The 24727-nt window shown below is 50.8% G+C and overlaps 2 protein-coding genes across 2 annotated transcripts; both read left to right on the top strand.

The window, feature by feature from the left end:
- Positions 1 to 11392: 11392 nt before the first annotated feature.
- Positions 11393 to 23193, top strand: LOC309890552 (olfactory receptor 14A16-like; the record flags this gene model as incomplete). The annotated part of the gene is made up of 2 exons (XM_082784979.1): positions 11393 to 11686; positions 22528 to 23193. The coding sequence occupies 2 exons, from the start codon at positions 11393 to 11395 to the stop codon at positions 23191 to 23193; spliced, it is 960 nt and encodes a 319-aa protein (XP_082641105.1).
- LOC309890574 (olfactory receptor 6E1-like) lies at positions 16701 to 17648 on the top strand (the record flags this gene model as incomplete). Its single annotated transcript, XM_082784997.1, has 1 exon — positions 16701 to 17648. One exon carries the CDS (start codon positions 16701 to 16703, stop codon positions 17646 to 17648), a length of 948 nt encoding a protein of 315 aa, XP_082641123.1.
- Positions 23194 to 24727: the final 1534 nt, after the last annotated feature.

The raw sequence follows: 24727 nt of genomic DNA, 5'->3' as shown, positions 1-24727 counted from the left end.
AAGTGTCCGCTCCAGACACAACCTCAACCAGAGGGAGTCAGCTTCTTTTTCCTCTCTCTTCAAGCAGGATGGTGACACGATCGGGTCAGGACGCGAGTGACTGCTGCATGAGGATGACGGGACAGGGACGGCCTCGGTGAGTCGCTGGAGACCCTTGGACACTCAGGCAAGGGATGCCCATGGTTAGACGGGGATGCTGCTCCGTTTGGTGCTTTTCCTCTTTCAGACAGAAACATCCCTAGCGATGAGACCGGACCATGGCACACTGCTGGCCTCTCTCGCTTTGAGAACTCAGCCAGAAAAGACGCCAATGCTCTCCAGGACAGGTAAGACAGCCCCAAGCCATTCCCCACCACGGCGTCACCACGCTAAGTGGGAATATGGCACATTTAAGCTACAAGGAACATCTCCTGGACATGAGGAAGATGGGAGATGGACAGCCTTGGTGTGAGGCTGGGAGAGCCTCGTGCAAGGAGGAAGGAATGGCTTCCAGTGCTGAGAGGGGGTGGCTGCTCGGTTTGTCGCCTCCTCTATTACAGCTGGAGACACTGACAGTGCTGGAATGAAGCCATGGCACACTCCTGGACAGTCTCGCATTGAGAAGTCAGCTGGAAAAGGTGTCAACAATCTCCAGGACAGGTAATTTAGCCCGAAACCACACCTAACAACGGTGTCATAGCAAGCAGGACAGTGACATGCTTGGGTCAGGGTGGGAGTGACCGCTCCATCAGGATGACGGGAGACGGATTGACGTGGTGAGACGCTCGAGTCCGTCGGGCACAGAGGCAGGGTCAGCCCCTGGTCACACGGGGATGCTGCTCTCTTTGTTCTTTCTCTTATTAAAGCCAGACACACACAGCGATGGGAAGCAGACGACGGCACAATTTTGGCAACTCTCCCTTTGAGAAGACATCTGGAAGGAACTTCCAGTACTCTCCAGGACAGGTAAGATCGCCCTAACCCACACCCACCACCCATAACAGTAAGCAGGAAGGTGACATGCTCGAGCCAGGAGTGTAGTGACCGCTCGATGAGGACGATGGGACAGGGAGAGCTTTGGTGAGTCGCTAGAGACCCTAGGGCACAGAGGCAGGGGCTGCCCTGTTCACAGAGGGATGCTGCTCTGTTTGGTGCTTCTTCTCTATCAGCCAGAATCACACGGCGATTGGACCAGACCATGGCACAATCCTGGCTGCTCTCCCCTTTAGAAGTCATCTGGGAGGAAGAGCTGCCGATGCTCTCCAGGAAAGGTAAGATTGTCCCAACCCACACCCACCATGTTCTAACAGCAAGGAGGACGGTGACATGATCGGGGTAGGATGGGAGTGGTCTCTGTATCAGGATGATGGAACAATGACAGCCTCGGTGACTCGCTTGAGACCCTCAGGCACAGAAGTAGGGGCAGCCTGTGCTCTCAGGGAGATGCTTCTCCATTTGTTGATTCTTCTTTTTCAGCCAGAAACACATGGCGATTGGACCAGACCATGTCAAAATCCTGGCCGCTCTCCCCTTGAGAAGACAGCTGTAAGGAAGATCTGCCAATGCTCTCCGGGACAGGTAAGATTGCCCCAACCCACACCCAGCAGGTTCTATTTGCAAGCAGGACGGTGAAACGATCTGGTTAGGACGGGAGTGACTGCTCCATCAGGTTGACGGGACACCGACAGCCTCGGTGACTCACTGGAGACCCTCGGGCACAGAGGCAGGGGCTTCCCGTGCTTAGAGAGGGATGCTGCTCTGTTTGGTGCTTCTTCTCTTTGAGCCAGAATCACACAGCGATGGCACAAAACCACAGCACACTCCTGGCCACTCTCCCCTTGAGAAATCAGCTGGAATAAGAGCTGCCAACCCTCTCCAGGACAGGTATGATCGCCCCAGCCTACGCCCAGCAGGCTGTAAGAGCAAGCAGGATGGTGACACGCTTGGGCCAGGATGGCAATGACCTCTCCATGAGGACGACGGGACACTGACAGCCTCGGTGAGTCGCTAGATACTCTTGAGCAGAGACGCAGGGGCTGCCCATGGCCACAGGGGGTTGCTGCTCTGTTTGGTGCTGCTTCTCTTTCAGCCAGACACACACTGTGACGAGACAAGAGCACGGCAAACTTCTGGCCTCTCTGCCCTCGAGCACTCAGCTGGAAGGAAGAGCTGCCAATGCTCTCCAGGAAAGGTAAGATCACCCCAACCCACACCCGCCAGGCTCTAACAGCAAGCAGGACGGTGAAATGATTGGGTTAGGACAGGCGTGACCGCTGCATGAGGATGACGGGACACGGACATCCTTCGTGAATCGCTGGAGACCCTTGGGCACTCAGGCAAGCGCTGCCCATGGTTACGGGGGATGCGGCTCAGTTTGGAGCTTTTCCTCTTTCAGACAGAAACACACCTAGCCATGAGACCGGACCATGGCACACTGCTGGCCTCTCTCGCTTTGAGAACTCAGCCAGAAAAGATGCCAGCGCTCTACAGGACAGATAAGACAGCCCCAAGCCATTCCCCAGTATGGTGTCACGATCGGACCAGGAATGCAGTGACCACTCAATGAGGACGATGGGACAGGGACGGCATTGGTGAGTTGCTAGAGACACTCGGGCACAGAGGCAGGGGATGCTCGTGTTCAGAGAGGGATGCTGCTCTGTCTCGTGGTGCTTCTCTTTTAGCCAGAAATGCACAGTGATGGAACCAGACAATGGTATAATCCTGGCCACTCTCCCCTTGAGAAGTCGGGTGTAAGGAAGAGCTCCCAATGCTCTCCAGGACAGGTAAAATCGCCCCAGCCCACACCCGCCAGGCTCTAACTGCAAGCAGGATGGTAACAGGATTGGGTCAGGACATGAGTGACCGCTGGATCAGGATGATGGGACACAGACAGCCTTGGTGAGTCGCTAGAGACACTTGGACACTCAGGCAAGCGCTGCCCATGGTCACAGGGGGAAACTGCTCCGTTTGGTGCTTTTCCTCTTTCAGACAGAAACATACCTAGCAATGAGACCAGGCTACGGCACACTGCTGGCCTCTCTCGCTTTGAGAACTCAGCCAGAAAAGATGCCAACAATCTACAGCACAGGTAAGACAGTCCCAAGCAATTCCCCACCACGGCGTCACCACGCTAAGTGGGAATATGACACATTTAAGCTACAGCGAACGTCTCCTGGACATCAGGAAGATGGGAGATGGACAGCCTTGGTGTGAGGCTGGGAGAGCCTCGTGCAAGGAGGAAGGAATGGCTTCCAGTGCTGAGAGGGGGTGGCTGCTCGGTTCGTCGCCTCCTCTATTACAGCTGGAGACACTGACAGTGCTGGAATGAAGCCATGGCACACTCCTGGACTGTCTGGCATTGAGAAGTCAGCTAGAAAAGGTGTCAGCGCTCTCCAGGACAGGTAAGATTTCCCCAGCCCATACCCCAGCATGGTCTCTTTGCAAGCAGGACAGTGACACGCTTGGGCCAGGACGGGAGTGACTGCTCCATGAGGATGACGGGAGACAGATTGACGTGGTGAGACACTCGAGATTGTGGGGCACAAAGGCAGGGTCAGCACCCGGTCACAAGGGGATGCTGCTCCGTTTGTTCTGTCTGTTATTAAAGCCAGACACACACGGCAATTGGACCAGACCAAGGCACAATCCTGGCCACTCTCCCCTTGAGAAGTCAGCTGGAAGGATCTTCCAGCGCTCTCCAGGACAGGTAAGATCGCCCAAACCCACACGCACCAGGCTCTAACTGCAAGCAGGACGGTGACACGATCGGGTCAGGACAGGAGTGACCGCTCCATGAGGATGACGGAACACAGACAGCACTGGTGACTCACTAGATACACTTGAGCAGAGAGGCAGGGGCTGCCCATGGTCACGGGGGGTTGCTGCTCCATTTGGTGCTTCTCCTTTTGCAGCCAGACACACACAGCGATGGCACCAAACCACAGCACACTCCTGGCCACACTCCCCATGAGAACTCAGCAGGAAGGAAGAGCTCCCAACACTCTCTAGGACAGGTAAGATCGCCCCAATCCACACCCCCGATGGTCCACAGCAAGCAGGAAGCTGTCAGAATGGGGGCAGGACAGCAGTGAATGCTGCATGAGGAAGACGGGACACAGACAGCCTCGGTGAGTTGCTAGATACTCTTGAGCAGAGAGGCAAGGGCTGCCCATGGTCACAGGGAGGTGCTGCTTTGTTTTGTGCTTCTTCTCTATCCGCCAGACACGCACAGAAAAGACTCCAGACCACGGCACAATCCTGGCCTCTCTGCCCTTCAGAAGTCAGCTGGAAGGAACTTCCAGCGCTCTCTGGGACAGTTAAGATCTCCCCAACCAATGCCCAGCATGCTGGGCATTGCTGCTCCGTTTGGTGCTTTTCCTCTTTCAGCCAGAAATGGCACAATCCTGGCCTCTCTGCCCTCGAGCACTCAGCTGGACAGAAGAGGTGCAAACGCTCTCCAGGACAGGTAAGGTTGCCCTAACCCACACCCACCAGGTTCTAACAGCAAGCAGGACGGTGACGTGCTCGGGTCAGGAGGGCAGTAAACGGTGCATGAGGATGACAGGACACGGACAGCCTCGGTGAGTCGCAGTAGAGCCTCAGGCAGAGAGGCAGGGGCTGCCCGTGGTCATGGAGGGATGCTGCCTCTCTTTTTCCTTCTCTTATTAAAGCCAGACACGCAGAGAATTGACTCCAGACCACGGCACAGTCCTGGCTTCTCTTCCATTGAGAACTCAGCTGGAAGGAAGAACTTGCCATGCTCTTCAGGAGTGCTCAGATCACCCCAAACCACACTCACCAAGGTCCACAGCAAACAGGAAGGTGATTCGATTGTTTAGGACGGCAGTGAGCACTCCAACAGGATGATGGGAGGTGGTCAGACTTGGTGAGATGCTCAAGAAGCTCAGGCACAGAGGCAGGGTCATCCTGTGGTCACACGGGGGTGCTGCTCCGTTTGTTCTTTCTGATATTAAAGCCAGACACACACAGTGATGGGATGAGACCACGGCACAGTCCTGGCCTCTTTCCCCTTGAGAAGTCAGCTGGATGGAACTTCCAGCGCTCTCCAGGACAGGTAAGAGCTCCCCAATCCACACCCAGCAGGCTGTAAAAGCAAGCAGGATGGTGACACTCTCGGGCCAGTATGGCAGTGAGCACTCCATGAGGATGACGGGACACGGACAGCATCGGTGAGACGCTAGATACCCTTGAGCAGAGAGGCAGGGGATGCCCACGGTCACACGGGGTTGCTGCTCTGTTTGGTGTTTTTCCTATTTCAGCTAGAAACGGCACAAGCCTCGCCTCTCTGCCCTTGAGCAATCAGCTGGATGAAAGAGCTGCCAACTCTCTCCAGGACAGGTAAGATCGTCCTAATGCACACCCACCAGGTACTAACTGCAAGCAGGACAGTGAAATGATCGGGTTAGGACAGGAGTGACCGCTGCATGAGCATGATGGGACACGGACAGCCTCGGTGAGTTGCTAGAGACCCTTGGGCACTCAGGCAAGCGCTGCCCATGGTTACAGGGGGATGCTGCTCCGTTTGGTGCTTTTCCTCTTTCAGACAGAAACATCCCTAGCGATGAGACTGGACCACGGCAAACTTCTGGCCTCTCTGACCTTGAGCACTCATCTGGGAGGAAGAGATGCCAACGCTCTCCAGGACAGGTAAGATTGCCCTAACGCACACCCACCAGGTTCTATTAGTACGCAGGACGGTGACGTGATCAGGGTAGGATAGGAGTGGCCGCTGTATCAGGATGATGGAACAATGACAACCTTGGTGAGTCGCTGGAGACCCTCAGGCACAGAAGTAGGGGTAGCCTGTGCTCTCAGGGGGATGCCACTCTGTTTTGTGGTTCTCCTTTTGCAGCCAGATTCACACAGCGATGGGAGCAAACCACAGCACACTCGTGGCCACTCTCCCCTTGAGAAATCAGCTGGAAGGAAGGGCTACCAGTGCTCTCCAGGACAGGTAAGATCGCCCCAACCCTCACCCCTGATGGTGCACAGCAAGCATGAAGCTGACAGAATTGGGGCAGGATGGCAGTGAATGCTTCATCAGGAAGTCGGGACACAGACAGCCTCGGTGAGTCACTAGATAATCTTGAGCAGAGAGGCAGGGGATGCCCGTGGTCACAGGGAGGTGCTGCTCCGTTTGGTGCCTCTTCTCTTTCAGCTAGACACACACAGCAACGAGACCAGACCACGGCAAACTTCTGGCCTCTCTGCCCTTGACGACTCATCTGGGAGGAAGAGCTGCCAACGCTCTCCAGGACAGGTAAGATCGCCCCAACCCACACCCACGTGCATGTATGAGCAAGCAGGAAGGTGACACACTCGGGCCAGGAGGACAGTGACCGCTCAATGAGGACGATTGGACAAGGACGGCCTCGGTGAGTCACTAGAGACCCTTGGGCATAGAGGCAGGGGCTGCCCATGTTCACAGAGGGATGCTGCTCTGTCTCATGGTGCTTCTCTTTTAGCCAGAAATGCACAGTGATGAGACCAGACCACAGCACAACCTTGCCTGTCTCCCTTTGCAAAGTCAGCTATAAGGAAGAGCTGCCAACGCTCTCCAGGACAGGTAAGATTGCCCCAAACCACACACACCAGGTTCTAACAGCAAGGAGGACGGAGACACGATCGGGGTAAGATGGGAGTGACTGCTGCACGAGGATGACAGAACACGGACAGCCTCCGTGATTCACGGTAGAGCCTCAGGCAGACAAGCAGAGGCTGCCCGTGGTCATGGAGGGATGGTGTTCCTCTTTTTCCTTCTCTTATTGAATGCAGACACACACAGAATTGACTCCAGACCACGGCACAATCCTGATATTTCTCCCCTTGAGAAGTCAGCTGGAAGGAACTTCCATCGCTCTCCAGGACAGGAAAGATCACCCCAAGCTATGCCCAGCAGGCTGTAAGAGCAAGCAGGATGGTTACATACTCAGGCCAGGATGGCAATGACCGCTCCATGAGGACAACGGGACACGGACAGCCTCGGTGAGTCGCTAGGTACTCTTGAGCAGAGAGGCAGGGGCTGCCAGTGTTCACATAGGGATGCTTTTTCGGTTGGTGCTTCTCTTTTGCAGCCAGAATCACACAGCGATGGAAAAAAACGATGGCACTACCTGGCCGCTCTCCTCTTGAGAAGCCATGGCAGACTCCTGGACTCTCTCGCATTGAGAAGTCAGCTGGAAAAGGTGTCAATGATCTCCAGGACAGGTAATTTCGCCCCAACCCACACTCCAGCACAGTGTCTTTGCAAGCAGGACAGTGACACGCTCGGACCAGGACGGGAGTGACCGCTCCATCAGGATGACGGGATTGACGTGGTGAGACGCTCGAGGTTGTTGGGCACAGAGGCAGGGTCAGCCCCTGGTCACACGTGGATGCTGATCCATTTGTTCTGTCTCTAATTAAAGCCAGACGCACACAGCAATGGGAAGCAGATGATTGCACAATCGTGGCGACTCTCCCCTTGAGAAGTCAGCTGGAAGGAACATCCAGCGCTCTCCAGGACAGGTAAGATCGCCCAAACCCACACCCACCAGCCCATAACAGCAAGCAGGAAGCTGACATGATCGGGGTAGGACAGTAGTGTCTTCTATATCAGGATGATGGAACAATGACAGCCTCGGTGAGTTGCTGGAGACACTCGGGCACAGAGGCAGGGGCTGCCCGTGTTCACAGAGGGATGCTGCTCTGTTTGGTGCTTATACTCTTTCACCCAGAATCACACGGCGATTGGACCAGACTACGGCACAATCCTGGCCGCTTTCCCCTTGAGATGTCAGTTGTAAGGAAGAGCTGCCAACACTCTTCAGGGCAGGTAAGATCGCACCAACCCACACCCACCAGTGTCCACAGTAAGCAGGAAGGTCACACGATCAGGCTAGGATGGGTGTGTATGCTGTATGAGGACGGCGGGACACTGACAGCCTTGGTGAGTCGCTGGAGACCCTCGGGCACAGAAGTTGGGGCAGCCTGTGGTCTCAGGGAGGTGCCTCTTCATTTGATGCATCTCTTTTCCAGCCAGATGTACTGGGTCTGGCTGGAATGTTAACTTTCCCGGCAGCAGCCCATACAGTGCCGTACTCTGTACTTGTAGCTGGAACAGCAGTGTTATCACACCAGTGTTGTGTCTACTGCTGAGCAGCAGTGGCACAGCATTGGGCCTTTCTCTAACCCTCCTAGGGGGTGGGCAAAAAGTGAGGAGAGAAAAATCACCTGGTCAGCTGACCTAAACCAATCAAAGGGATATTCCATACCATATGATGTCACACTCAGCAATAAAAGGTGGAAACAGGAAGAAGAGGGGAGGGGTGGGCTCTTGTTGTGAAAATGTCGGTCCTCCTCTCGAACACCGGCTGCGTGCGTTGAGGCCTTGCTTCAAGGACGTGGTCAACCATCGCTTATTTGTGGGAAGTAGAGAGTAATTTCTTTCCTCTGCACTTCCATATAGCCTTCATTTATTTTGTTTGTTTGTTTTCCTCCCTTCTTTTTATTTTTTCCCTTTTTCCCCTCCCTTTTCCCCTTTCCCTTTTTATTTCCCCTTAGTTAAATTGTTTAGTTCATAATAATCTTTCTTTATTATTATTATTTCCCTTTAATTAAATTATCCTTATCTCAACCCATGAGTTGTTCTTTGCTTTACTTCTCCCCCTCCTCATCTAAAGGAGGGGGAGTGAGAGAGCGGTTGTGGGGTTTAGCTGCCCAGCACGGTAAAACCACCACACATGCTCTAGGTGAGCCTGCTGGAGCAGGGGCGTTGAAATAGATGATCTCTGGAGGGCCCTTCAACCATTCAGTAATTCTGTGAAATAAATAAAAACATGTTGTGTTGTTGTTCTTCACGATGTGTAAGAAGTCTTCATTTTCAGAATTTTGTAGATTGTCTAGAATATCTCATGATTTTTTTCATAGGTCTGGGACATGTCCCAGCAAGATGAGGACACTCCCTCTATGCAAATATAAATTTATATAGATATTTCCAAAAATGCATGTCCTCCCAATAACTTAAATGGAGATACTGTATCTCCCAAACATACTTATATTGGCATATTTCACATCTACATTTCATATCTAAATGGATTTGGGAGCAATGAAGTCTTTAGAGGTTGAATAGATCCTGCCTCTACTTCTTTGCCATTGGGCTACAGCTGGTAGCAGTTTCCTCATGTCACCTCTGTTTATGACCCAGAGAAATCTGACACCAAAAATGTCACTCAAATGTCACTCTGGCACTTCCAATGTCACCAGGGATCTGCATCTGAACAGCTCCCTCCTGCCCTCCACCTCCATTCAGTGTGCTGGGAGCTGAGACATGCAGCTGACATGCAGATGTCTGGTGTGCGCCCATCTAAACCACTGCACAAGGAAACTCCTGTGGAATTCCATGAGTCATGAGAGAGGCATCTAACCTCCCTCTAGCCTCTGGACTGAAAACAAAAAAGGAGCTGCCTTGCTGGATTCAGATGAAACACTTCCCTCAGCAGGGGGAAGGCAGATCTCTTCCTGTCCTTGTCTGGGTGCCCTGCCTAAAAACAGGACATGGAAAAGTCCTAATAGTTTGGACCTTTAGTTTTCTGTATGGACTTGGACCTAATAGTTTTCTGTATGAGAAATGACAGCACTGGAAATAAGTTTCCTTCCCAGCGGAGGGAACAAACACCAGTAATTGCTTCAGTCAGTTTCAAAGTTGATTAACTTGGAGGCCCAGGGACTTGTCAAGACCTCCCTGTGCTGATGAGCTGGACTCCTGAGCCCAACGGGAGCTCCTGGCAAGCGGGCAGCACTGCAGAGAGACAGCTCTGCCCAGGAGCAGCTCCTCTGCACAGTGCACCAGCAGGGCTGGGGGCACTGCCTGCAGGGGACAAGGGTGGCTGAGAGAAGGGAGGGAGATGTTAAAGGCAGTGTGGAGGGGGGATGCTGAGAGCTCACTGCAGGAGAAATCTTCAGAGCCCTGAACAGGGTAAGTCTGTGGCTGCAGGGCAACACAGCTGTTGTTCCTGGTGCCATCTCCAGATTTGCTGGCAAATCCCACATCCTATGGGATCTTTCAGGAGGACTTTCTACTATCTCTACTGTATGAATGACATGGTTCAGAGCAGGGCTTACCAGACACAGATGTCAGAGGGACAGGATATGAGGGTTCCTTCTCATGGGGCCAGCTGCAGCCTGTGCAGCCAGGGTGCAGTCAGGGGAGCCCAGGGCTGTGGTGCAGAGCAGGGTCCCTGCTGTGCCCCAGGGGCTGTGTGTCAGGGCAGGGCCTCTGCTGCCTGCCAGGCTCAGCACTCAGCATGCCCAGGGAACTTCCCAGGGCACAGCAGTGAGAATTTGTGGGTGTTAGGAACCCCCCCAGCAGGACAGGGCAGGGCAGGTTCCTGCTGCTGCCCAGAGCTCTACAGCACCTCCAGTCCATGTCAGAGGGGAATCTTCAACTGAGACATCAGAGCAAGGAATACTTGAAGAGAATGATTTTGTGCTTTGTGATTTCTCCTCTTGCTTTGCTGGATGGCAGTACGAGATGGGAATTTATTTTTACATTATTATGAAGTCACTGAGTCAACTGTTCTAGTTACCTCCTGTTAGGTCAGACCTGTTCCTTAGCCACACAATATGGGGAGTTGTCCCTGAAAAGTGCCCTGGGACAGGAGGTGTCTGCAGGGCAGAGCCGAGCGCAAAAATGGGTTGGACAGGGTCTGGGATCAATGGCAGGGAGGAGATGTGGGGACAGGGAAGCAGCTGCCAGCAGGGACAGCTCCAGGCAGCAGAGACCAAGGCAGGGAGGGAGAGGGAGCTGCTGCCCAAAACACCAAGGGAAGGAGGATTCAGACAGTCCCTGCCAGGTCCGCAGTGCAGGCACTTTCTCTGCAGCAACTCCCTGCTCTTTATGATTGAGCCACCTTCTCCTCAGCTGGACATCCAGAAGAGGAGAGGAGCCTGTGTCCTGCAAGGTGATAGACAACAATAAGGCTGAGAGTACCTGCCCCGCAGTGTCACTTCCATAGGTGGCATGCAAGCTTGGTAATGTGAAGGCTTCCCTGCATGCCCATCTACATTTTCCTTTGTCAGCAGATTGGAGCATTGTTGTATTCTTTATTATTTGTTCACCTGTCTGTGATTCTCCTATACTCTTTGTCTGGGGTGCAGGTGGGTGTAAGATTCTATTCTGACATTGACTGCTGGGGCCCTGCCCTGAGGGTGTCTTCTTGTGAACAAGGTGCCCAAGGTCCATTTGAAACAGTCAGGCACACCGTCATTCAGTTGGAAGGGTTGGAGGATGAGTGGATTCATTCCTCATTCAGCTCAGGGAATGGTGACTTGTGTGAATGAGGCTCAGAGAAATCTCTCTAACTTGTCTCTGTCTCTTCCTCCATCTACAGGTCCACATGGCCAGAGGTAGCAAATGTCCAACAGCAGCTTCCCCACTGAGTTCCTCCTGCTGCCATTCGCAGACACACGGGAGCTGCAGCTCCTGCACTTCGCGCTCTTTCTGGGCATCTACCTGGCTGCCCTCCTGGGCAACGGCCTCATCCTCACAACTGTAGCCTGCGACCACCGCCTCCACACCCCCATGTACTTCTTCCTCCTCAACCTCGCCCTCCTTGACCTGGGCACTATTACCACCACTGTTCCCAAAGCCATGGCCAACTCCCTCTGGGACACCAAGGACGTTTCCTACTTGGGATGTGCTACCCAAGTCTTTATGTTTGTTTTCTTTGTCACAGCAGAGTTTTACCTTCTCACCATCATGGCCTATGACCGCTACGTTGCCATCTGCCAGCCCCTGCGCTATATGACCGTAATGGCCAGCAGAACTTGTGTCAACATGGCAGTTGTTGTCTGGGGTGCTGGTGTTCTCAGTGCTTTGGTGCACACTGCCAATACATTTTCCCTTTCATTCTGCCAAGGTAATGCCCTGGACCAGTTCTTCTGTGAACTTCCCCAGATCCTTAAGCTCTCCTGTTCAGATGCCTACCTCAGAGAACTTGGGTTCATAATGTTTTGCTTCTGTTCAGGTATTGGATGTTTTGTTTTCCTTGTGCTGTCCTATGTGCAGATCCTCAGGACTGTTCTGAGGATGCCCTCAGAGCAGGGCCAGCACAAGGCCTTTTCCACATGCCTCCCTCACCTCACTGTGGTCTCCCTGTTCATCAGCACTGTCATGTTTGCCTACCTGAAGCCCCGCTCCATTTCTTCCTCATCCCTGAATCTTTTGCTGGCAGTTCTGTACTCAGTGGTGCCTCCAGCAGTGAACCCCCTCATCTACAGCATGAGGAACAAGGAGCTGAAGGATGCTGTTAGGAAATTGATTTGGGGGATGTTTTTCAATACTCATAAAGATCCCTTCACTCTCCAATCATGAATGCCAGTACATCAACTTCCAGACTTATATTTTGGTTGTCTTTAGCAGGTGGCTATATAGATACTTATTTTTTTTCTCATTGTCAGTTTTGCTACCTGGGTTTCTTGTGTTCCTGCATAAATACCAGGATTCTCATCAGTGCAGTGAATGAATGAACCTGTTCTGTCCCATATGGAGGCTGTATAAATGTGCATCTAACCCTGTGAGTTAAGCAATATTCTCTTCTAGCACCCCTGTAATAAAACGGAATTACCACAATGAAATGCCTGAAGGCTGGGATTTCTTTGCCTAACAAGCGTCAAGAATAGGCCCAAATCATTGCTCCCTACAAAAGTCTGTTCCTGCTTCTGTTCTGGAGGTAATGGCTCATTGTTGCATTGTGACCTGTCAGAGACCAAGGGCTAGGTTTAAGACTCACCCATGGGTGTCTGCTCACAGCAGAGACAGCAAATGGTCACTGCGTTACATAGCCAGGGCCGTTCCCACGTCTGACCTGTAGATGATGTCCTTCAGGAGGGGAATCTAGAGCTGCCTGCAGAGCCCAGGGTACCTCCAGGGTCAGCGGAGCATGGCATGAGCACTGACTGCAGCCCCTCTGAAAGTGAGAGATCTCCCACTGTGAGCTCAGCCACAGTGAAAGAACTAAAGCCAGGTATTCACAAGGAACCTGGAATTCACAGGGTCCAGCTCAGTGATCTGGACCTGGCTGAGTCTGCTTCCCACCTTGACTAGCACAGCCATGCAGATTCACCCCACAGCACCACAGCCTATTTGCTCTGCAAGGCAGCACCAACAGCTTGGGGACAACTTGTGGGGAGCACAGGGACATCCATTCCCCACTGCCCAAGGGGGGCACTGCAGAGAACTGCAGTGAACTGCAGTTCTCTTCCAGGAGCTCTGTTTCTGCTGACTGACTATGCCATGAGGGGCAGGACCTCTGCCCATAGACTCACAAGGAGTATCAACTTTTTGGATGAGGCCATCTAACTAATTCTTTTCTCCATCTAACAGTCAATCCATCAAGCCCATATTCCTCCAGTTCAGTAGCGAAAAAGTTGTGAGAGATCATTTCAAAAGCCTCATAGACATCCAGGTAGATGACACCAGTAGCCCTTCCCTTTTCTGGTAAGGAACATTAAAGAATGGAATAAAACTAAGGAAAACCTTTAGGTATATAAACATATCTATGCTTTTAATTATATATCCAGTCCTTATTCTAACATCAAGGAGTATACATAATGTATATATTACCATGTTTTTCTTGTATATTGAAAAACATCATACATCTTTGTTGGAACATATCAAACAATATCCTCACACAAAAATATATATATATATAAACAGCACTTTTAATGAGAACCTTAATCAAATCAAGTGCCTTCAAAACTCAGGGATGATTAAATAAAACTTTTACTCCTTTCTCTGCCCCATGTCTCAGAAACTTCCTTACCAAGGTTCTGGTTTGCTCAGTTCCAGCTGGCAGCATCCTTCCTCAGCACAGAGGAAAACTGGAACACAGGACTGCTTTAGCCCACCAGAGATCACAATTCCAGGACTCTCTGCTTCTCAACTTCCAGCAAACACAACCCACACTGATCCTTGCTTGATGAACACTTTGATTGATGAGGATATTTCTCTGGAGTTTCACAGAGAGACAAAATTTTTCCTGAGGCCTGTAGCTCATCAGCTGAGATGTCTTCCAGATGAGAAAGACAGGTGTGAGACAAGAAGAGGAAAGGAAATTCTCTTAACCCCCACCATGAGCAATAGCTCAGGTGCAACATGGCCAACCAAGTTGCCGAAGTACTAAGCTGATACAGCCCACTGGGGGCTCCTTGGAAAAGGAATTAGATGTGAAGAGAGGGGTCCAGCTGGAGGAGAGATACCATGCAGATGAGAGTCTGTGAATAAAAACAGGTGGAATAACTTGGACATTGGTATCTGGGGCCATTTCTGATGCCTTTGGGTATCTGAAAATTCTGCATGGATCAGAAAAGCATGACATAGGCCTTTAAGGCAACTGTCCCCCATTTCAGTAGCTGCAGGAGGTAGAAAAGACATGTACTTGGACAGATGATGTGCACTTCTTTGCTGGGTGCTTGCAAAACAGTGTTCCTCTTCCTTGACCATCTCCACCAGAATGAGGAGTTCATGTATCAGGCTTGGATGTGAACCCCATGCACCTACATTTCAATGTGAGGCTCCTGAGACAAGTTGGGGTTTATATCTCTTGTCCTTAGCAGCACCAGCACAAACAACTGTGCCCACTGGCTCTCCCCGTCCTGCATTTCCATTCAGAACAGAGGTAGCTTTTAAACTAAAAGAGGGTAGTTTTAGATTGGATATTCAGAAAAAATTTGATTTTTCAGGGTGATGAGGCACTATAACAGGTTGACCAAAGGAGCTGTGGGTGCCCCATCCCTGGAAGTATTCAAGGCCAGGCTTAATGGGGCTTTGAGCAACCTGGTCTGGTGGAAGGTGCCCCTGCCTATGGCAGGGCAGTTAGAACTGGTTGATCTTTAAAGTGCCTTGGAAACCAAATCTTTGTATGTTTTTGTGATCTTATGATTAACGTGACTGACCAGACTTGTTTCCCGTCACTGCCTCCCATTCTTATTTTTCCTCATTGCATGGGAAAAAGTCTTGGATCAGATCCCCTCAGTGCTTAGCTGATCATCAGGGCTAAACCACAACATATTGCTGTTGGTGACTGGGCTTGAGCTTCTGCTAAAACTATTACAACTAATGGGTTAATCTCAACAAGTTTTCCAGATGAAGCCAGTGCACAGATTCCTCTTTGCCAGTCTAGAGGCAAAGAGCAAGGCAGGGCACTTGGGGTCTAAGCCCAGCCCAAACCCCATGCTTAAAAGTCCTTAAAACTCCCCGCTTCTGAGCTTTCCATTTTCCTGCCTAAGTGCACCCATTCTGCCCTGGGACAGGTCCTGAGGGGACAACACAGCCCATGGAGAAACTACTTCACTGCTTCAAACCCATCATCTCCTCCCCCACCCTTGTGTTTTGAGGTGGTCACTTTTTGCAGTCATCTGCTCTGATCCTTTCTATGTCTAAACACATAGGGAAAGGTGAAGGAGAAAATGTCTGTCTTTGCTGAACAAGTTTCTCTTGTGGTTTTTGTTTTAGTTTTGTTTATTTTCCTGTTTGAGGAGTACTTTGATTTACAGAAGAGAGTAATTTACTACAGTCATCAGAGACTTGAGTAATGAGTTTAACCTTCTTCCCTCCTGGTGCCTGTGAGAACTTGTTCTCCTGAGGCTTCCCCAACAATCAATGAAACAAGAGAAAGTGCTTGTGTCTGGGTCGTCCCAGCCTAGAACTGCCATGCAAAATAAAGGTGAGGGATCTCTTTCAGATGCTCTTCTCTCTCTCAGCATTGACGGGATGAGAGTAAGTCAAATAGCTCAACCTGAAGGATGTGACTTTTAGTCAACTGAAATATAAGCCTACACAGTAGTACTTGGCACTTTGCTTTTCTTAGGCACTTCCTCTTTGTACTACAAGGACTATCCTTAAGCTTTTGAAGAGGACAAGATTTTTCCACCTCTCAGAAAAGCAAGGCATTTAGTTGAGAATGTCTGATAGTAAGAACGAAGACCAATTCTGGATATATTTACTTTTCAGTGCAGAAAGAAGTCAGATGAGATTGTGTTAGATGTTTCTACGGACCTGGTGGGACCATAATGAATTTTGGCCTTAATTTACAGTACTAAAAAAGGCAAGCTACACTTGGTCCCCATTTTTCTTCTTTCCTAAAGATGAAGGGAAGATGACAAAGAAGAAATCACAGCATTACAAAAGAGAGACCTGAAATTTCTTTGTCCTGAAATAAACCAGGGGATCCTCAGCTGCTGGTAGTCCAAAAAGGCAAGTACTGAAGAGGAGAGAGAATAACTTCCAATATACATATTTGAATTCATGGTTTAGCATCTACAAAATAGAAAATATTTGTGCGGAAGATGAGATTTCCTTTCGAAACATTGTTACAATGGGTGTTTGCAATTGTTCTGAGTAAATGAGGACCTTCCCGGGAACAGGGTGCAATCGCTAACAACCCCTTATTAGTCCTGTGCTCTTGAGAAAGAATAATTTGTGGCTGATGGACAAAGTTGGAAAGAAGACAAGAAATTCCTGTAGGACTCTGCATGATATATGAAATGGAAAAGGCAGAGTGTGAGGAAGGTCCAACAGAATCTCCTTCTCTCTCTGTTGTATAGGAAGCCTGCAAGCAAGGAAAGAGAGAAGGAAGGAGATAACCTTCCATCCACACCATGAAATTATTTTACTTGGTTTTGCCATGTTCTTGCCTCAGCAGGATGAATGGAAATAGGGCATGGGAGTAGGCAATGGAACTGTCATTTCTGAATTCAACCTCACAGGCTTCTCAGGGCTTGATCAAAGGCTACAGCTATTTTTCTGCATGGTCCTTCTACTCATGTACCTGACAACGGTGATGGGGAATGCAGCCATCATTTTCCTGGTGTGTGTGGATAACCGTCTGCAAACCCCCATGTACTATTTCATTGGCAATCTGGCATTCCTGGAAATCTGGTTTATGTCCTCCACAAGCACCAAACTCTTGGTTATTCTGAGCTCTGGCAGGAGAACAATCTCAGTAGGCGGCTGCTTTGCCCAGTCCTCCTTCTATTTTGCCCTGGGTGGTGCAGAGTTTGTTCTCCTTGTTGTCATGTCCTTTGACCGTTATGTTGCCATCTGCCAGCCTTTGCACTATGCTGCCATCATGAAGCATCAGCTCTGCATCCAGCTGGTTGCTGCTGTTTGGGTCATGGGCTTCACATTCTTGATTTACCGCCTGGTGCTGCTCTCCAAGCTCACTTTCTGTGGTTCGAACAAGATCCAGCATTTTTTTTGTGACAACACCCCCTTATTCCAACTGTCCTGCTCTGATGTCACCCTGCTTTGGAAAACAGAATCGGTTTTCTTATTGTTTATTGTGCTGTCTTCCTTGTGTTTAACTCTGGCATCTTACACAACTATCTTCTTCTGTATCCTACAAATGCCAGCAGCCTCTGCAAGGAGAAAAGCTTTTGCTACGTGCTCTTCCCATCTCACCACCTTGGCCATTGCCTATGGAAGCTGCATAGCTCTCTACACACCCACCTCAGATCACGTTTCTTTGGAGACCAACAGCATTGTAGCTTTGCTGAACACTGTCCTGTACCCATTCTTAAACCCATTCATCTACAGTCTTAGAAACAAGGCCGTGATGCTGGCCCTGAAGGAAGCCATGGCCCGTGCAACAGCACAGCTTTTCCCCTAATCATGATGCATTTCTGAAAAGCAATTTGAGTTCTCTGCTGTCATATCTTATGTAATACCACCATCATATACATGTGACCTCCACATGCAGAAGTCTCCAGAGGTTTATGTTCTTGCTGGATTGCGTTAGGCTGTGTGATAAGAAGCACATCTGCACACAAAATGAAGGCCCAAGGAAATGATGTCAGGATGAGTAATTCAGTTCATGCCCTGCCCTGGCTGCTTCCAGGCCCATCACAGGAGAGCCCTCAGCTCAACAAAAGCCCATCTCCATGAGCCCAGGAGAGCACAGAGCACATTGGCAAGTGGGAACCTAAGTCACAGGCTCGTGAGGAAACAAGATCCTGTCCCAGCTCCTTCCAGGGCTACTGTGGAAGGGCTGTCAGCCCAGTGTCCAGGCAGGAAACCCATCCAGATGCATCACTGGCAGCAGCTCTTCACATCACCATTTGGACTAAGGGGATTACTGCCAAGGGCTGTAGGTCACCTGATGGTTATACACAGGGGTAAGTGCAGCAGCTGGAGTAGAACCAGGGCATCAGAGTGCCCATGTAGTCAGCAACAGGAGACACGGCAGTGTGTGGACTCAGTGGACTTAAATGTGTGAGTGTGTGTGAGATTGGGATGATGTGTGCCAGCAGCTACAGTGGGGCTGCAGCCATGGGGGCTCATATGTCCCAGTGACTTCAGCTGGGGAGACTGGGAGCCAGGAACTTGTCCTGGGAAGGCTGAGTGTCTGATCCCAGCTGCTGGCATATCTACCTTGGACACACAAACATGCACGTGCACACACTACCACTTTATATTTCCAACTGTCAGGCCTCCTTCCTACTCAGCCGGATCAGGATAAGACTTCTCCTGCTGTTTGTGGTTGTGTGAATGCTGAGTGTGCCTGCCTGCATTCACCTGTGTCCTGCCATGTATTGATGCCTATGTGTTGTGTATGTGGGCTTGTGTGTGAGCCTCCCGAGAGTGCACGCTCTGCCCATCTCAGCTTGGACTGAGGGGCAGAGAGCTGCAGCCACCTCAGCTCCCTCAGGCTGCTGGAGGGGTCTCTCTGTTGAAGAGAGCTGTGTGCCTGCTGAGCACAAAACCATCCCTGTATACAACATAGATATGGCAAGGCTGACAGGAATGGAAAGGCATAAGGGGTTGTGGTTGATAGCAAGCAGAATATGAGCCTGCAGTGTGCCCTGACAGCCAGGAGGGCCAACCGTATCCTGGGGTGCATCAAGGATGGCTTTGCTAGTCAGTCGAGGGAAGTGATTGTCCCACTCTGCTCTATGCTGGTGCGACCTCACCTCGAGTACTATGTGCAGTTCTGAGCACCACAGTGCAAAAAGGACATGAAACTGTTGGTGGATGATCTTTGTGTGTCCCTTCCAACTTGGGATATTCTATGATTCTATGATTCCAGGCCATCAAATCCACACAGGCCAATAAACATGATTGTCCCTTCCCTCCATCTGGCTGCAAGCAGGGCCCCTCTAGCCCTATTCTTAGTAGTTGTCAGTGTGTCTCAGGGACTGTCGGATGGAAATAGGAGCAGCAATTTTCTGCTATATGGAAGGCCCCCCCTTTGGCCATTGTTTTTCTTTGCAACTCACATACCCATGCCTCTAAGGTCAAGGCAGATTACCAATCCCATTTTTTCATGTCCTCTCCATGGTCATGCAGGTAAAACCATGGGGTGGCACGTGGTGTGTACCCGCCATATCCCCTTCCTTGAGCAGAGCAGAGGCCGATGACAAGCTTGACATGCGCTGACAGTGTGTGCTTGCATGCCAGAAGGCCATCAGCATCCTGGACTGCATCAAAAGAGGCCTGGCTATCAGGTCGAGGGAGGTGATTGTCCCCCTCTACTCTGTTCTTGTGAGGCCCCTCTTGGAATACTGTGTCCAGGTCTGGGGCCCCCAGCCCAAGAAGGATGTTGACCTGTTAGCGGGTCCAGAGGAGGGCCATGAAGTTGATCAGAGGGCTGCAGCATCTCTTTTATGAAGAAAGGCTGAGAGATCTGGGGCTCTTCTGCCTACAGTTGTGGGGGGACCTCATTGTTGCCTTTCGGTATTTAAGGGGCCTTATAAAAAGGTGGAGAGAGACTCTTTGCTCAATCAGATAATGACAGGATGAGGGGGGAAAGATTTCAAACTAAAAGAGGTGATTTATATTACAGGTTAAGAGGAAATTCTTCACTCAGGGGGTGGTGAGACTATGGAAGAGGTTGCCCAGAAAGGTGTGGATGCCTTGTTCCTGGAGGTGTTCAGGACCAGGCTGGCTGAGGCACTGGGTAACCTGATCTAGTGAGTGACATCCCTGTCCATGCCAGGGGGCTTAGAACTGCATGATCTTTAAGATCTCTTCCTCACCAAAATGTTCTTTGATTCTATGTTTCTATGATCCAAGTGCCTGTTGAACACTGACTGTCATGGGACATCAACCAGGTCTCTAGAAAGCCCGTTCCAGTGCTTGACCACCCTCACAGTACAGAATATTTTCCTAATGCCCAGTCTGAACAGCCCCTGGTGCAGCTTTGTGCCTTTCCCACATGTCCTGCCATTGGTTCCCAGGGAGAAGAGACCGGCACCCCCCTCTCCACTTCCCCTCCTAAGGAAGTTATTTAGAGCAATGAGGTCACCCTTCAGCCTTCTTTTCTTCAGACTACCCAACAGTCCACAGGCTGTCTTCACAGGACAGGCCTTTTACCAGCATTCCCCCTTTTCTCTTGGTTCCCCAACTAAAAATGTCCCTAATCAGATAACCTCACTGGAATAAACGTTTTCTCTCTGTCCCATGCTCTCACCATTCATTGTGACTGACCAGGTCTGCTTCCCTTCACTGCCTCCTTTATTCACACAAATGATGGTGAGTCACTGGAACAGGTTGCTGGTCTTGAAGGTCCCTTCATACCCAAAGAGTTCTATGATATGGTGATCCTGCAGCCCAGCAATTGGTTATGTAGGTTATGTAGACAGAGGGATATCTGTGAAAATGTTTCCTCCCTCTGAATATTAATAAGTGCTTAGAAGAGATGGAATGCAGCCTGCCTGTCACCTTGTGGCTCTCCATTCTCATAACAGAACAAGAAAAGATGAATCTCGTGTCAAACATTTATTTTGAAATAGGGGAAAAGACACTGCTGGCAGTAAGTGTCCTGTCTATTCCACTGGAGGCCCAGGGACTTGTCAAGAGCTCCCTGTGCTGCTGAGCTGGGCCGGGCTCCTGGGACCAAGGGGAGCTCCTGGCAAGCAGGCAGCACTGTAGAGAGACAGCTCTGCCCAGGAGCAGCTCCTCTGCACAGCACAGCAGGGCTGGGGGCACTGCCTGCAGGGGACAAGGGCAGTGAGAGAAGGGAGGGAGATGTTAAAGGCAGTGTGGAGGGGGGATACTGAGAGCTCTCTGCAGGAGAAATCTTCACAGCCCTGAACAGGGTAAGTCTCTGGCTGCAGGGAAGCACAGCTGTTGTTCCTGGTGCCATCTCCAGATTTGCAGACAAATCCTGCAGCCTATGGGATCTTTAAGGAGAACCCTTAGAGTTTCTTTTTATATGAGAACAACAAATTCCAAAGCAGAGATTGCCTGCCAAAGCTGTTAGAGGGACAGGACACGAGGGTTCCTTCTTATGGAGCCAGCTGCAGGCTGTGCAGCCAGGGTGCAGGCAGGAGCACCCAGGGTTCTGGTGCAGAGCAGGGTCCGTGCTGTTCCCCAGGGGCTGTGTGCCGGGGCAGGGCCTCTGCTCCTGCCAGGCTCAGCCTGCCTGGGGAGCTGTACAGGGTGCTGCAGGAATAAACTGTGGGTGGAAGGAGTCCCTCTGTCAGGGCAGGGCATGGTCCTGCTGGTGCCCAGATGCTGCTGACTGGGGCAGGCTGCTTCCAGCTCCAGAGCACTCCCAGGGCATCTCAGAGTGGACTCTGCAAGACAAAGGTCAGAGCAAGCGATTCTTGAAGGGAAGCATTCTGTGCTTTGAGATTTCTCCTCTTGCTTTGCTGGGTGGCAGATGGTGATGGCAATTTATTTCTCCATCCTGATGACAACACTAAGTCCCCAGTTCTTTTAACTTCTATTAGCTTAGAGCTGCTCCTGCCTCTGAACTTGGGGAGTTGTCTGCGAAAGGTGTCCTGGGGCAGGATGTGTCTGCCGGGCAGAGCCGAACACACAACGGGTGGGATGGGGTTTGTGAGCAATGGCAGGGAGGAGATGTGGAGACAGGAAGCATCTGCCAGCAGAGATAGCTCAAGGCATGAGAGACTTGTGCAGGGAGGGAGAGGGAGCTACTGCCTGAAACACCAAGGGAAGCAGGATTCAGGCACTCCCTGCCAGGCCTGAAGTGCTGGAACCTTCTGTGCACCAAGCTCCTGCTCTCCTCTGCCAGCCAGTCACAGTGCCTGGGGTTTTAGGGAATGAACCACCATCTCCTCAGCTGGACCTCCAGAAGAGGAGAGGAGCCTGTGTCCTGCACTGTGATACTCTTACAGCTCAGGGAATGGTGACTTATGTTAGTGAAGGAGTTGGGGTTTGCTCTGAGATGCCTGCCTAACTTGACTCTGCATTTTCCTCCATGAACAGGCAAAGATGCCCTGAGGCAGCAAATGTCCAACAGCACCTTCCCCACAGAGTTCCTCCTCCTGCCATTTGCAGACACACACGAGCTGCAGCTCCTGCACTTCAGGCTCTTCCTGGGCATCTACCTGGCTGCCCTCCTGGGCAACGGCCTCATCCTCACAGCCATAGCCTGCAACCACCGCCTCCACACCCCCATGTACTTCTTCCTCCTCAATCTCGCCCTTATCGACATGGGCTCCATCTCCACCACTGTTCCCAAAGCAATGGTCAACTCCCTCTGGGACAGAACGACCATTTCTTATGCAGGTTGTGCTACCCAGGTCTTCCTCTTTGTTGTCTTTGTCACAGCAGAGTTTTCTCTTCTCACCATCATGGCCTATGACCGCTACATTGCCATCTGCAAACCCCTGCACTATGGGACAATAATGGACAGCAGAACTTGTGTCAACATGGCAGCAGCTACCTGGGGCAGTACTTTTCTCTATGCTGTGCTGCACACTGCCAATACCTTTTCTCTCCCCCTCTGCCAAGGCAATGCCTTAGACCAGTTCTTCTGTGAAATTCCCCAGATCCTCAAGCTCTCTTGCTCTGATGTCTACCTCAGGGAAGCTGGGCTTGTTGTGGTTAGTGTCTGCTTAGCCTTTGGGTGTTTTGTCTTCCTTGTGCTTTCTTATGTGCAGATCTTCAGAGCTGTGCTGAGGATCCCTTCAGAGCAGGGCCGGCACAAAGCCTTTTCCACGTGCCTCCCTCACCTGGCCGTGGTCTCCCTCTTCATCAGCAATATCGTGTTTGCCTATCTGAAGCCCCCTTTCAAGTCCTCCTCATCCCTGAATCTTTTGCTGGCGGTTCTGTACTCGGTGGTGCCTCCAGCAGTGAACCCCCTCATCTACAGCATGAGGAACAAAGAGCTCATGGATGCTGTTAGGAAACTGATTTGGGGGATGTTTTTTAGTACTCATAAAGTTTCCTTCACTCTACAGAAATGAAAATTGTTCATCCCATTCCAAAATGTTCTATTTTCTTCTTTGTTTTTATCATTATTTATTAAATTGCTTTTTCCTTATTGTCATATTGACTGATTTTGCTTCTTGTATTCCCACATAAATATTTGGATTCCTCCCACTGCAATGAATGCATGAAACCGCTCTGTGTCATATGGATGCTTTCTGCATGTTCTTGTAACTGTGAGTCAGTGAATTATCTCATAAAAACTTTGTAATAAACAGGATAACCCATGTGGACTGCCTGAAGGCTGGAATTTTCTACTCAAGCCTGTGCCAAAAAATAGCTCTCCACTAGGGTCTGTTCCTCATTAGGTTCAGGAGGGAATGGCTCATTGTTACACTGTGACCTGTCAGAGACCTAGGGCTAGATTTAAGACTCACCCATAGGTGTCTGCTGACAGCAGAGGCAGCGAATGGTCACTGCATTACATAGCCAGGGCTGTTCCCACATCTGACCTGTAGATGATGTCCTTCACGAGGGGAATCTGGAGCTGCCTGCAGAGCCCAGGGTACCTCCAGGAACAGCAGAGCATGGCATGAGCACTGACTGCAGCCCCTCTGAAAGTGAGAGATCTCCCACCGTGAGCTCAGCCACAGGGAAAGAACTAAAGCCAGGTATTCATAGGGAACCTTCAACTCTGCAGTCTCAGAGAAGAGAGTGGACCTGAAGCGGGCAGAATGAAGGGAAGCTGGTCAATGATTCATTTCCCCCTTCGCAGAGTACCTCTGTCTGGTCCAGCCCAGTGATCTGGACCTGTCTGGGTCTGCTTCCCAACCTGACCAGCACGGCCCTGCAGATTCACCCCACAGCACCACAGCCCATTTACTCTGCACAGCAGCACTACCAGCTTGAGGATCACATGTGGGGAGCACAGGGACAGCCATTCCCCACTGCCCAAGGGGAATTGATCTTTGAAATTCGACCAGCTCCACCCTTCTGCTGGCCTCATTGTCTGTACTAGGGGAACAGACACCAAGACAGTGGATCAGCACTGGGTCATAGGCCCAGAGATTTTCAATACCGATCTGCAGAAAATACTAACTAACCTGATCTACCAGTAGAGCTATCACTGCTCAGGGAAGATGATGGTAGTGAACACCTCCAGAGGTCCCTTCTGACTCAGGGAAGAAAGGGCTGGACTGTACAGTCAGAGTGCATGACAATCCTGTGTTTTGAGGTCTTTGAGGCTGGTGTTTGTAAATCCTTCCTCCTCAAGGTTACACAGTGAGCGGGGTAATTCTCAAAATGAGGATCTGACCCATGGGAGCTTGTAGTACAACAGGTGTAATGTTTAGCCTGGAGAAGAGGTGGCTCAGGGGTGACCTTATCTCTCTCTAAAGGCACCTTAAAGGAGGCTGTAGCGAGGTGGGAATTGGTCTGTTCTCCAACATGCCTGGTGATAGCACAAGGGGGAATGAGCGAAAGTTGCACCAGGGGAGATTTAGGTTGGATATTAGGAAGAACCTCTTTACCAAAAGGGTTGTTAGGCATTGGAAGAGGCTGCCCAGGGAAGTG

This window comes from Aythya marila, assembly GCF_965140915.1.
Source record: "Aythya marila genome assembly, contig: HAP1_HAP1_SCAFFOLD_169, whole genome shotgun sequence".
NCBI lineage: Eukaryota > Metazoa > Chordata > Aves > Anseriformes > Anatidae > Aythya > Aythya marila.
This window is presented reverse-complemented; position numbering and strand designations above follow the sequence as displayed.